The following is a 13,324-nucleotide window of genomic DNA, read 5'->3' on the forward strand; positions in this document are numbered from 1 at the left end:
CTGAAAACTTTATTTAGGCTATTAAAGGGTATATTAAAGATATCTAGAGGTAGAATTTTAGCCCTAGGTTTAAGAATAATATAATTATTATTATTTATAAAGGTATTAGTATTAGTTAATAGTATTAAATTAGGAGAAGCTAAGCACTAGTAAAGATCTATATTAGGATTAAGAGAGAGTATTAAATCTTTAGGAGAAATTAAATCCTTAAGATCTATATTAATTAAAGCTATTATTAAATATTATAAAGCTCTGTCAAGGACGTGTAGACAAATCTTTATAGATAAATAGAATATAAATAATAATTATTTATAAATAATATAAATAGCATATCTTAGGCTGTCTATATACTAATACTAACTATAAATAGAAGTTACGGGCTGTACGCCTATAGCTGGGGGCTGTACCTGTATAGCTGGGGGCTGTACGCGTATCACTTCCCAGCTATGTAAGAGCCTTCTATAAGTGGTCCCAATATCTTGTTTCTGATTATCTAATACTTTAGTCCGTGCTGCTTTCTAAAAGTGGAGATGTTATGTTTTCTTACAACCTAGTTCAAAAGTTCAAATGCTATCCTGTTCTAAATATTGAATTGCTTGGCTCTAAGTAGAAGTAGATAACCTAGAAATACTACTCATGGGGGGTTTCTTACAAAGTTCTAGTGCCTCTACTAGAGGCTATTAAAGCAGGTGAACTACTCAGAGAACCAGTACAAAACTAGACTAAATAGGAGTAGTAATATAAGATATGCTGAAATCCTGCCCTAAACCAAAACTATATCTGTAAAGCCCAACACCTACTAGGTAGGTATACTAAAGAGTTGGAATAGAAATGTCATTTGTCAGAGGGATACTCTTGGCCACGCCTTCGAGATCCCACACCCACAATCCCTCCTCTTTCGCTTCAGGCTCTCCCAGCCCCACGTTAAGGGTCAGGCAAAATCCAGGGACGCATTGAGGTGAGGTCATTGTGCAGCTGCTGGCATGTTTCGCCATAGCCCCGGATACGAGGATGGATGATGGCTTATCCGGTTTCAGTTTGTCCGGGTGTAGCAAGGTCTGTCGTTTCAGCATTTCACTCTTAGTACAGGAGCCCTATAAGCTGGAATATTCTATCAGGTGAAGTGGTTCTATATAGATCTGGTCTATAGTGTTATTATTCTATTTTAATTAAATTTATGGGTAGGCAACGGGCCGGGCCGCAGTGGTCACGGTTATAAGATTAGTATAGTATAGACATGTATCTGGTAGATAAGGAATAGTCTATTCATTGTACTCCGTATCTTGTATATTGAGATGAGATTTCTAATGGAGAAAGAAATAAAACTAATCCTGTTCATACATCGTCTCAATATCCGTGACGACCATTACTCTCGACCGGGGAACCATGTCGTCTTTTCGGTCCACCGCCGTCAATTCCACCCAGCTATTATCCTCCGGGCGTCGCCCAGCGGATATGTATGCCCTACCCGATCGACTGGTGGTATAGGGCACCCTAGTGGGATTCTTGTTGGAGGAGCGATTGCTTGTGAAGCCTAATTGTTGGAAGAGCCGGTCAACCAGGGGGCGGATGGGGGGTACACAGCCGACGATAATTACAATCCAGCCTTCTGTGGAGACCCAGATCAGGAGGGGAGGTTGTGCGTCTGGAGGAATCAATAAGTAGACAATAGTCAATATCCGGGATTAAGGCGTACATGTAGTGTTTGATGTCCGCGACAAGACTTGTAGTTGGTATGTTTTCACGGCCGAACAGGCAGACGCACTGAGTATATCAGTATAAGTATATCAGCATGAGGATTTGAATAAGCATCAAAAAAAAAGTATGTACATCCACCCCATCCCCATCAGAACAATAAGCGCGATCTTCAAGCGGAATCGCATCTGCAGCTTCCAGAAGAGATGGACAGGATACGAGGCCAGAGCGGCGTCGGCGAGGGCGTTGAAGCTGCCTTGGAAGAAGGAAAAGTCCTGGTTGACTCGTCTTCCAGGCTCACAGCTGCCCGGGATAGAGTCATTCCACAGTTTTGCCATGGGGACACATTGGCCCAGCAGGGTTCCCATCACAGTCACATTGATGGCGGTAATAAGCACAGCCAGCACGAGGAGGAACCATGGTTTTTTCTCATGGCGGCCACGGATCTGGATGAGAAAGACCAGGATGGCCAGCTTGCCGCTCATACTGGCTGTGATGGAGAGTAGCTGGAAGACCCAGCCGTAGAAGAGGGCGGCGGCCCTGTGTTTCTCTGACAGGCCCATTATCTGTTCGCCCATCTCATTGTTCACTGACAGCTGCAGGAAGACTTGTCCAGCACATGCAAAGAGCTGCATTAAAGGATTAGAATCATCAAAAGTAGTGTTAAGTTGTTTTCCCTACCACGGCAATAGTCACTAGAGCTAAATCCCACCGCGCTCTGCCAACAAACGTCCAGGTACTGACCAGACGCAATATGTAGAAGAGCAGCCCGACGGCGGTTTCTGTCCAGGAGGAGCCGATCACGGCGGCCTGGAGGGCAGTCATAATGTGTGGTCTGTGTAGGACTGTTATTCAAGAAAGACAATAGCAATATACACATACACTCAAGGGAAATTAATCAAGTGTAATTAAGGGGTATACGCTCATCCAGCTGCATCAAGCGTCCCACTCGCCCGAGGGGTGTGGGGTGTGGGGTATGGGGTAACTGTTTATCTGGTAGACACGACACGAGTCATGCATCCTTTGACCCGGAGCACATTTGAGACTAGGGTTACATTAGGGTTGTCAGGGTTTAGGGTTAGGTACTATTCAGATGTCATCCAATATTCTCAATTTAGTTAGACTCGTTTATTTAACTTAAATCTGGCAGTGATCCATCCCTAGAGACTGAATTATAAGTTGCCCTGGAGACAGGCGATGAGCAAGAGTAGTCTCCTAGTATATACATGGAATAGTATAATAGAAGATACAGAATGTCAGTATACATAGAATTCTCCTAGTATATGGAGAATATACAGCTATACAGAATACAGAATCCACTTTACCAGCTTAATTATCCGATGGCTAAGGACTCGGTCTATTCCTTCCGGCTATTCTGATCCCTTATTGCCGATTAACAGTCCGGCTAAAGTACCCCAGATCCTACCCCGGATCCAGATCAATTATCCAGACAATACTGAGATATATATTGACTATACCTTATAGTACTTACCATCCATTTCCAATACATACTATCTTTGTATGTATACTACAATGTCCCTCTGGTTGTTCCTCCCCCTTGTGGCTGCTGCCCCTACTTCCTCCTCTTCCTCCTCCTCCTCCTCTTCGTCCTGCGGCAAACCACTGACAGTGTATAATGCCTCCATCACCCATCTAGGCTGTTATACAGACGCAACCGGCTCAACGCTGACAGGGATCAACTCAGCGCCCGACAGCTTCGATGCCCCGCAGTTCTGTGCCGACTGGTGTGGTGAACTGGGCTATCAGTACAGCGGGGTGCAGACATCTTAGTGAGAAAGGAATAAACAGAAATGAATGCTCCATATCTAATGGTCTCCAGTCAATGTTTCTGTGGCGATGAGATTGGCAGCTCTGCAGTCAAGGTGAATGAAAGTCTCTGCGACTATGCCTGTCCAGCCGACGCATCAGCAACATGTGGAGGAGATTTAGTGTGAGTAATAGTATATTATGTAGTATCTTATGATGAGTATGATGCTGAACTGCTAGGATGGACCTCTATAAAGTGAACAATGCAGCCGATCTCCCCTCTCACAGCCTCCCCTTCACGGCTGCCTGCGAATATTCCCCCCTGTGCTCAACCGCCGTGTGTGACACTTCGCTAAGCATCGCAGACCGGGTCAAAGCATTGGTGTCTGCCATGACAGTCGACGAAAAGGTGAACAACGTCATTAGCGTGGCTGCCGGGGCGGCCCGTCTGGGGCTGCCGGCGTACGAATGGTGGAGCGAGGCTCTCCACGGGGTTGCGGGGAGCCCCGGGGTGGGCTTCCGCGGGGTCAACGGCAGCGCCTTTAGCTACGCAACCAGCTTCCCCATGCCGATCCTGATGGCTGCGGCGTTTGACAACCCCTTGATCTCACGCGTGGCAGCCGTCATCGGACGGGAGGCCCGCGCCTTTGCCAACCAGGGGTTCGCAGGGTTCGATTTCTGGACGCCCAACATCAACCCCTTCCGGGACCCCCGCTGGGGCCGGGGCGCCGAAACCCCAGGCGAAGACCCGTTCCATATCCAGGAATACGTCAGGCAGTTGATCCCGGGCCTCCAGGGGGACCATGGCAACGCAGAGGTCAAGCAGATCATCGCGACGTGCAAGCATTTCGCCGTGTACGACATCGAGACGGACCGCGAGGGCAACAATCTGGATCCCACGCAGCAGGACCTGGGCGACTTCTATCTGCCCTCTTTCAAGACGTGTGTGCGCGACGTGCACGTCGGCAGCGTGATGTGCTCGTACAACGGGGTCGACGGCATCCCCTCGTGCGCCAACGAGTATCTGCTGCGGGACATGCTGCGGGAGACGTACAACTTCACAGGCGAGTACAACTACGTGGTGGCCGACTGCGACGCCGTGGCGAACATCTACAGCCCGCACAGCTTCACCGACAGCACCGCTGCTGCTGCTGCCGTGGCCCTCAACGCCGGCACCGATCTGGACTGCGGCTATACGTACCGCAACCTGACGCAGGCATTGGCGGCGGAGATGACCACGGAAGCGACTCTCGACCAGGCATTGTCGCGCCTCTACTCTGCCTTGTTCACCGTGGGCTACTTTGACGGCGACTCGCCCTATACCGGACTCGCGTGGAAGGACGTCAACACCGGCCATGCGCAGGTGCTCGCCTACGAAGCCGCCGTGGAGGGGATGACGCTCCTCAAGAACGACGGCCTGCTCCCTCTGAACACTGCCAAATACCCTCGCCTCGCGGTGGTCGGCCCCTGGGCCAATGCCACCACGCAGATGCAGGGGAGCTACGAGGGCGTGGCGCCGTACCTGCACAGCCCGTTGACTGCGTTCTCTACAGCCTGGGAGACGGTGGAATACGCTCTGGGAACGAACATCACCGACACCAGTACCGCCGGGTTTGCCGCCGCCGTCGCCATCGCCGAAGAGGCCGATCTGGTGCTGTACCTGGGGGGCATCGACCAGACTGTCGAGGGAGAGGGCTGGGACCGGTCTTCGATCGTCTGGCCGGGCAATCAGTTGGATCTTGTCTCCGCGCTGGCGGACACGGGGAAGCCCTTGGTGGTGGTGCAGTTTGGCGGCGGGCAGATCGACGATACGGCCTTGCTCGCCAACGACTCGGTCAACGCCCTCGTTTGGGCCGGGTATCCCGGGCAGGACGGGGGATACGCCCTGCTGGACGTGTTGACGGGCAAGAAATCCATCGCCGGACGGCTCCCCGTCACGCAGTATCCAGCCAAATACGTCGACCAGGTCAGTCTGTACGATATGAACCTGCGGCCCAATGCGTCGGCGTCGTTCCCAGGCAGGACGTATAAATGGTACACGGGCGATGCGGTGGTTCCCTTTGGGTTCGGGCTTCACTATACCGATTTTGCATTCGAGTGGGCGTCAACGTTGAAGAGAGAGTACCAGATTGCCGATCTTCTCAAGCATACAGCAGAAGCATCGTATACAGACCTCATCTCCTTCGCTACTCTATCGGCTATCGTGGAAAACATCGGCAGGGGAAAACAAGGTATGGCCTCCGACTATGTCGGTCTGCTCTTCCTCTCCACCACCAACGCCGGACCAGCTCCGTACGCCAAAAGGGAACTTGTCGCCTTTGACAGAGCCCATTCCATCCCCGTTCACGGACGGGACACGCTCGTCTTCAACGTGAGTCTCGGCTCGTTGGCGCGCACCGATGTCACCGGCGATCTTGTCCTGTATCCGGGTGATTACACCCTCACGCTCGATATTGATGCCAGATTGAGCATGGAGTTTTCGCTCAAAGGGGAGGCCACCGTCATTGAGACTCTGCCCCGACAGAGGGAGCAGACCTTTACAGTCCCGGTGCATATCCAGGCAGCGAGTACTTAACAGTGGGTTGGTAGAGCAGTTCATGTTAGGGTTATGTTAGGGTTATGTTAGGGTTTCGTGTTAGGGTTAGGGTTAGGGTTAGGGTTACATTACGTACGTTTAGCGTTCCTAACCTGAATGTGGCTTATACTTGATATTAAGCTATAGTGGACTGTCGTCGGCATATCAAGCCATGGTTAAAAATAGCCCAGTACATCATTTCCAGGTAGTATTTATAGTTACTGTAACCCTCATACCTGGGGCGAGTATTGTATCGATTATAGCTTAGCAGTGTATAGTGAGTATTACTACTAAATAACATACCAGCTGAAATTAGTATATGTACACTACAAATGATATATACTTTTGACAGCTGTCACTACAAAACAAAATCGATTAACAGATAAATTGACTATGCATAATCCATTACTCCACATGCTCCGCCTCCTTCTTCTCAGGCTCATACGAGAATTCTATATACCATAAGCATAAGCACAGTAGACATTTGGATGAAACTCACGATCTGCTTTCGTATATTTGAACTTCCTGGCCGGCACTTGGTGGTGGAAGAGCAGGTCGATCTCACCAAAGGTGCGGCCTTTTGTCTCTGGCAGGCGGAACCAGCACCAGATATTGCACAGCAGGTTGGTTCCAGCGTAGAAGAAGCCTGCTTTGGCGCCCCAGTTCCATGCTAAACCGTTAGTATAACTGGAATGATGTAGTTCTAGATATACATAGAGATGAATTACCAGTTGCAGAAATCATTCGCGGCGTGAGAATATTGGAAACGATCCCGGTGAGGTTATAGACAGCTCGCCCGATGACGATCGTCTTGTATCGCAGGCGCCCTGACGGCGTCTCGGCCACGATGGGATAGCAGGCGGGCCCTGTGGTGATCATATTGCACAGCGTGGAGATGACAAAGAGGACGGCGACAGCCATCTGGGCGCCCGTTCCATCGACGTAGCCCAGGGCGCCAATCGCGATGAGACAGAAGAACATAAAGGTCAGCCCGCCCATGTAGATGGTTGCCCGGCCGAGATGCGGGAACAGCAGCCAGCAGATGACGCCGCCGATGATGTAGCAGGCCGACAGGGAGATGTTGACGTCGAACGCCTGCAGTTCCGAGAAGCCGGCCGCCTCGAGGAACTCGACCGAGTAGCCCAGCAGGGCGTTGCCGCACAGGATCTGCGCCGCCCAGACGACGCAGTTGATCTCCGTCCGCCGCAGGTTCGTCCCCTGGAAGCACTCGAGGAAGCTGGCGCCCGCCGTCTCGGCCTGCTCCAGCTTCGTCGTGTGCTGGATGTACGCCAGCGACGCCTCGACCTCGCGCTCTCTATTCGGCGACTCGCGCGCCAGCCGGTGCAGCGCCTGCCGGGCCTCTTCGGGCTTGCCCCGGCGCACGGCGTTCCACGGCGACTCGGGGGCAAAGTAGGCGCCTATCAATAGCGGGATGGGCCAGATCCATTGCAGCACAAAGGGCAGACGCCAGGCCAGGTTGCCTTCAATGCCCGCCACCGCCCTCACCACGCCCGAGGACAGCAGGATCCCGCCGCCCCAGCACATGCACACGTAGGCCGTCACATAGGGGCGGAGCACGGTAGGAACGACTTCAGACGCATAGCTGGTTGAGAGGGTCTATACCGTTAGCAAGATTTCTAATAGAGGGTAAAAATAAAGGAAAAATGATAGGAAAATGAGAGGAAAATACTTGAAAAACACCCCAGGACACTCCGCACATGGCCTCTCCAAACGCCAGGACAGACAGCGAGTTGCAAAACACAGGGATAAAGATCATCACCGCCATCCAGCACATGAAGAACATCATCGTCTGTCGGCATCCGAACCGGTCCTGCGCCCAGGCGTTGACCATCAGTCCCGCCAGTTGGCCGACGATACTCGAGTTCGACAGGCCTGTCTGCCATTTCGCGGGGATCGCTTTTGTGCCAGTCTTGGGGGAGATGACTCCGAACCGATCGATGAACTGGTTTTGTCCATAGAATGAGGTGATCTAGCCGGTTAGCAGTATACTAGGGCGTATACTTTTCTACTTACAATAACTAAATCGTATCCCTCCATCACAAGACTGGTGGAAAGAAACATCGCCCAGAAGACGGCCTTCTTGTACTTGGACAGCGCCTGTCGCACCGTCAACAGCCGGTCGGCCGCATCGCTCTCCTGCGCGTGCCGCACCAGCTCCGCGACCTCGGGCTTCGTCACGTCAAACGTGCGCAGCTCATCGGTCAGAACGATGGTCGACATTTTCGATTAATCATATACCAGTAGTGTTGCACCAGCAGCAGGATGCTAGAAGCTCATCATGCAGGGTGTAGCAGCGGTGCCCCGGCCACCTTATTATAGTTCTGCATTCCGGAATCTGGGGACGGAGAATGGGGAAGAGAATGGAGCTCCGGGTGGGGCCACAGAGAAGTAGTTGCGGAGTAATAGTATGGAGTACCGAGTCCAGAGTACGGAGTAATGGGGTATACGGGACCTCCAGTCTGCAGTTAGAATAACCCATTTGATATATTCGCTGTTGACCCCCAGACGGAGCCCCACCCCCGCGGAGAATCGCCCGGTTGGTCTCCACCCCGCCGGCATGTTTCTAAATAGATTAGATTGATTAAATAGATGTCTATCTCTATTTATATGTTCTAAATATATTCCATAGATACAACTTCTGATCATTGATAGTTATAGCTGATTCAAAATACATTCAAGCATATGATCTGGTCAACCAAGGCCGTCTTGTCTCCAACGAAGTAAAACTGCAATGTCCCTTCCACTGTGCTTTCCTGCCAGATGAATTCAAATCAGACGCCCAATGTGGGCGTTCAGTTGTCTCTCCCCAGGTCACCAAGCCCAAAGCGACGGTCTCTAGATTCTCGCTTTTGGGGGGGTGACAAGCAGCACTGATAGCAGCGCTACAAGATCCTGCCAGTGGGATCTCTGACTTGAGCTGTCTGAATGATAACATAATCAAAATAAATAACATGAACCCCATAATAATGGCAGCTAAAATAATTGGAAGCGGGGAAAGAAAAATTCCGCTATATATATTATTTGGATCAGGTTCATCAATAATGGTATAAGGGGTGAGGAAAAGATAGTAACAGCCTTGCGAAACTAGCCAATGGATAATCATTTGAATAATCAGGAAGAGGAGCCCATATCGATACGGAATAGTTAGCCAATAGGTTGACTGCTGCTGGCTGTTTTCAACAGGCCATGTAACTCGCAATGGTTTGCGAGTATTCCCATAAGAACTATACTCGACTGCCACGAGCATAGAGGTGAGGACATTATTATAGGCAAAATAGGTGATAGTGATCAGTAGCTGTGGAAGATTTGCTATGACCATAGCGGCTGTTGAATGGATGCCATCGAAATAATCATACCCCTCATCGAAATCGAGGCTGGTATATCCATTTTATTTTCTTTCAGTGCCGCTCCACAGGTCTTTAAAGTTTTTTGGAGTGAAGAAGCTCTCTCGAAATCTTCTCGCGACGCTCCTATCTGACAATATAACGCCAGCGCAAAGCAGGTAGAACAACTTGAACTTTGTTAGCCATGGGCTTGAGGCCTAGGGTAAGGGTCTGTTGAAGGGCTCAACTAACAGAAACAGCACTGTTAACCACCGCCATATACTAGCTCCTCGCATCCACCTTTTAGGTTGTGATAGCTGTGTATAGGTGGAAGGGGCTTCTAAAGCAATCTTCCATCCACCACAAATCTCTGTTTTTGATGCCCAACACAGTCCTTCTGTCATTCGATCTGGTCTTTCCAGAAAAGACGCCACTGCGTCACCAATGGTAAAAAGAGGTCGTGATCGAGATGAGCTGATTCGGGCAGCAAGAAACATGGCTATCACCTTTGTCGATGTCGCAAAAGTGATCACAATGCAGATTAGTGGACTATAGCGGAGTTGGCAATGCTCATCAGTTTTCAACAGCAAGCATTCAGAGACAGTGTATTCTTGAGAGTTTGAGAGATCATCTTGATACCATTGGGTCAGATTATTGCATATGAGAGAGTCGCTTTCAGCAGTCAAAATATGACTCAAGAATGGTATGGCTTGCACTGTAGGTGGACTGTTCTTATGATCATTATATCATAAATCATCTGCTACAAAGAGCACTGATGCATTCCCCCCCTCTCTCACTGTTAGTTCATCCCCAAGAAGGATAATAGACTGGACTCCTGTCACTGGATAACTTGAAAATTGAAGACATTGCGAGTAGGTAATTCGCTCGTGGTCTTTTTCCGCAATGAGAGAAGCCATTTCATGCCAGCTTGGATATGAATCAGACTCAATTCTTTCATAGTCAGAAAGGATAGGCGAGTGAAAGCATTTTTCCAGCCCGGTCGTCGTCAGGCTCCAGACATTCGTTGAGTTTATATCTTTAGGCCCAAGAAAAACGGCCAATTCATTCATCACTAGGCCTCGAAATATCAATGAATTATATCTCGAGTAAGATCAGTATTGATCGAAAAATATATCAATTCCCCTTATACTTACAATAGATGGAACGGGGTTGTTGTCATCAATAATACCAGCCAGAGAGTGAATTGATATCGTCCGACAATGAATAAGTTCCTAATGCTTGCAGATCCAATATCAAGCCATTGATACTTGACATGCTGAGCATCAACTTCCTCTCTTGTTGGCGCGACAAGAGTCTGCATGCAATAATTACTTGCTGCTAGAATCACGGTACTTAGAAAATTAATCGCCCAGTGTAGTATCACATCCCATCGCTTTGAGACCTCACAGCTACCCTCATAGAAGACCAAGGAACTGGCAAAGTCGCCTTCCGACGGGTATCTCCGAGCAAGACCGGCAGCAACAGCGATGAGGGTTGTGTTAAGTAAAAAGATCACAGTAGAGGCTTTGGCGCAGAGGTAAACACCACGGAACCATTTGGGTTCCTCATTGCCTGGCTGGTCCATTTTGAGATTCAGGGCACTTGATATAAGTAGATGTACGCAAGAAGTATAGCAGCAGTAAAGATATACTCGACGACCAACTATATAGTAGGATTGGAGGCCTAATCTGTGTATAAGGCTGAGCTAGTGTAAAGTTCAGCGATCTACATTCCTACTTGGCAAGGCAAAGAAGGGGTCAGACTCAGCCTTTACCTTCTCAGACCCAGACAGCTTGATACAGTGCCTTACTAAGGATGAGAACAATGGAGTTATCTTGTTTAGAACAACTTGTACATCCAAATCAGGATTTAAATTTAAGCTGGACTGCTGAATGTCGCCAGATGCCTCAGCTTTCTGGGGTAATTGGATATCTACCATCAGTCATGGAGCAGATGATGAGGTGCGTCTGTGTTCCAGAGAAGATAGGCGCAAGGAGAAGAAAGGCAAGGGCGATGAGACCTCATAGTTAAATGGTCAGATACAGTTGCAGCGCCTAGAAAATATCAGATGCTGTACTAGGTGACGGGTGAAATAGTGGGTAGTAATAATGTAACCTCTGTAGACTAGTAAGGACTATAAGGTCACCTACTGGTTAAGCTGGTTTCTTATCAATATTTATAATATAGCCTACCTGATGCTTGCAGCTAGTTGACAGAGTTCTCTCATGGGATTATAGATAATCAAAGATAATCTACAGTTTATATTTCAGTTTTCCATTGGTTTCAGGTTATGTATAATAGATGAGAGGCTTTTGAAGCCGAATGATTTGAGGGTCTTAATGTCTAGAACCGAGCTATAAAAACGCTCTCGTTTGCCAGGCCCTAGATTGAATATATACTACCTTCGATGTTCCCAAGATGATGCTGGTTAACCATATAGACTGATTTTCAGACTGACCTACAGCCAGTCTGTTATATGCTTAGATCCCTCAATATTTTAGGGGATAAGTGCAGCTAGGGGTGATGCGAACAGTGATATCATATGTCACTAAAAATATTCATATTTTATCAGATAATATATCATTAAATATGCCAAGCAAGCATCATTGGTCTAGTGGTAGAATTCATCGTTGCCATCGATGAGGCCCGTGTTCGATTCACGGATGATGCATTCTTTTTTTTTCCACAAATTCACCTGATGATTCAGGCTGCAGCCTGAAAAATACTGTGACTATACTTTACAGTACCGCCATCAACCAATGGTTGCTGTCGAGTATGAAGCAGCTAGCCAGTTCATTAATATCAAGACAGTCAACATGATATTCCCCAACTAGACTCAGCACTGAGGCAAGCACTGAGCACTATGAATTGGGATACTCTTTGCTATAGTATTGCAACATTTATTGCAGGCATTTTTGTCCTGGACTATGGAGCCGACAAATTCATCGACCATACAGTCATCCTGGGCCGGCGATTCGGCATTTCGCCCACTCTTATTGCTCTATTGACCGCTGGCGCTGAATATGAAGAGGTATACTGCAAATTCTTACTGATAATATGCATGCTTATGGTGTTTGATGTTAGCTCGCCGTTATTATTGCATCTATCCTGCAGGACCGCACCCCTCTCGCCCTGGGAAACGTAATGGGATCGACGATTTCCAACATCCTCGGGGCCTTTTCCTTGGGTCTGGTCTGCCATCCGGAGAAGATCCATATCGACAGCAGTGCGAAGATATATTCAAGTATTTTGTCTGCCGTCGCGACTTTGTTTGTCGTCTTGGCGTATTTCCAACAGCTGAATCGAGTCACTGGCGGGCTACTTATTGCCGGGTTCATTCTTTATCTCGTCTCCATCGGGGTTGCCATTTATTTGGGTGTTCAAGAGCCTCTTGAGGGTGATATCGACGGCAACAGCGATAGCGATAGCGACAGTGAAAATGAAGAATCAGAGAATTCCCCCCTGTTAAACCGACGCCCTCCCAAGCGAGCCATCCGACATATCTTCCAGCTGGTACTTGGTCTCCTAGCACTCTCTCTATCAGGATATATCCTTGCCCACAGCGCAGGCAGTATAGCCGATTGTCTGCATCTCTCCGGGACCGTCTTTGGACTGACTGTGATCGCGTTTGCGACGACGTTGCCCGAGAAGCTGGTGGCGGTGGTGAGCAGTTCCCGAGGAGAGGGCGGGATCATCGTCGCCGCTACGGCGGGGAGTAATATCTTTTTATTAACATTGTGCATGGGGATTATAGCTGTGGTTGGCATCCCTGACAACCGGACTGATACTTTTATCTGGGTTGATCTGCTTGTTGTTTGGCTTTCTTCGCTGTCTTTTACCGCTGTTGTCTTTCTTGGGCCCAGTCGTCTGGTCGGGCTTGTCTTTCTGGCTGCATATATAGTGTATATAGTCATGCGGTTGGTATAGAATGATATAACTATAA

The 13,324-nt window shown here is 48.9% G+C and overlaps 5 protein-coding genes and 1 non-coding gene across 6 annotated transcripts; 3 read left to right on the plus strand and 3 right to left on the minus strand.

The window, feature by feature from the left end:
• Window positions 1-1,325: 1,325 nt before the first annotated feature.
• On the minus strand, window positions 1,326-2,520 carry ASPZODRAFT_20055 (hypothetical protein; the record flags this gene model as incomplete). The annotated part of the gene is made up of 4 exons (XM_022727519.1): window positions 1,326-1,645; window positions 1,697-1,764; window positions 1,831-2,324; window positions 2,377-2,520. The coding sequence occupies 4 exons, from the start codon at window positions 2,518-2,520 to the stop codon at window positions 1,326-1,328; spliced, it is 1,026 nt and encodes a 341-aa protein (XP_022577288.1).
• A 708-nt stretch (window positions 2,521-3,228) lies between these two features.
• Window positions 3,229-6,037, plus strand: ASPZODRAFT_2119063 (hypothetical protein; the record flags this gene model as incomplete). Its single annotated transcript, XM_022727782.1, has 3 exons — window positions 3,229-3,485; window positions 3,536-3,646; window positions 3,703-6,037. The coding sequence occupies 3 exons, from the start codon at window positions 3,229-3,231 to the stop codon at window positions 6,035-6,037; spliced, it is 2,703 nt and encodes a 900-aa protein (XP_022577289.1).
• A 405-nt stretch (window positions 6,038-6,442) lies between these two features.
• Window positions 6,443-8,278, minus strand: ASPZODRAFT_155048 (hypothetical protein; the record flags this gene model as incomplete). Its single annotated transcript, XM_022726162.1, has 5 exons — window positions 6,443-6,489; window positions 6,537-6,707; window positions 6,766-7,654; window positions 7,728-8,027; window positions 8,072-8,278. 5 exons carry the CDS (start codon window positions 8,276-8,278, stop codon window positions 6,443-6,445), a joined length of 1,614 nt encoding a protein of 537 aa, XP_022577290.1.
• A 454-nt stretch (window positions 8,279-8,732) lies between these two features.
• On the minus strand, window positions 8,733-10,966 carry ASPZODRAFT_76111 (hypothetical protein; the record flags this gene model as incomplete). Its single annotated transcript, XM_022730063.1, has 5 exons — window positions 8,733-9,416; window positions 9,538-9,612; window positions 9,645-10,112; window positions 10,179-10,392; window positions 10,536-10,966. 5 exons carry the CDS (start codon window positions 10,964-10,966, stop codon window positions 8,733-8,735), a joined length of 1,872 nt encoding a protein of 623 aa, XP_022577291.1.
• A 1,015-nt stretch (window positions 10,967-11,981) lies between these two features.
• Window positions 11,982-12,052, plus strand: ASPZODRAFT_t157. Its single transcript has one exon. It is a non-coding gene; the product is annotated as a tRNA-Gly (tRNA).
• A 192-nt stretch (window positions 12,053-12,244) lies between these two features.
• Window positions 12,245-13,308, plus strand: ASPZODRAFT_155049 (hypothetical protein; the record flags this gene model as incomplete). The annotated part of the gene is made up of 2 exons (XM_022726163.1): window positions 12,245-12,412; window positions 12,466-13,308. The coding sequence occupies 2 exons, from the start codon at window positions 12,245-12,247 to the stop codon at window positions 13,306-13,308; spliced, it is 1,011 nt and encodes a 336-aa protein (XP_022577292.1).
• Window positions 13,309-13,324: the final 16 nt, after the last annotated feature.

This window comes from Penicilliopsis zonata (genome assembly GCF_001890105.1).
Source record: "Penicilliopsis zonata CBS 506.65 unplaced genomic scaffold ASPZOscaffold_25, whole genome shotgun sequence".
NCBI lineage: Eukaryota > Fungi > Ascomycota > Eurotiomycetes > Eurotiales > Aspergillaceae > Penicilliopsis > Penicilliopsis zonata.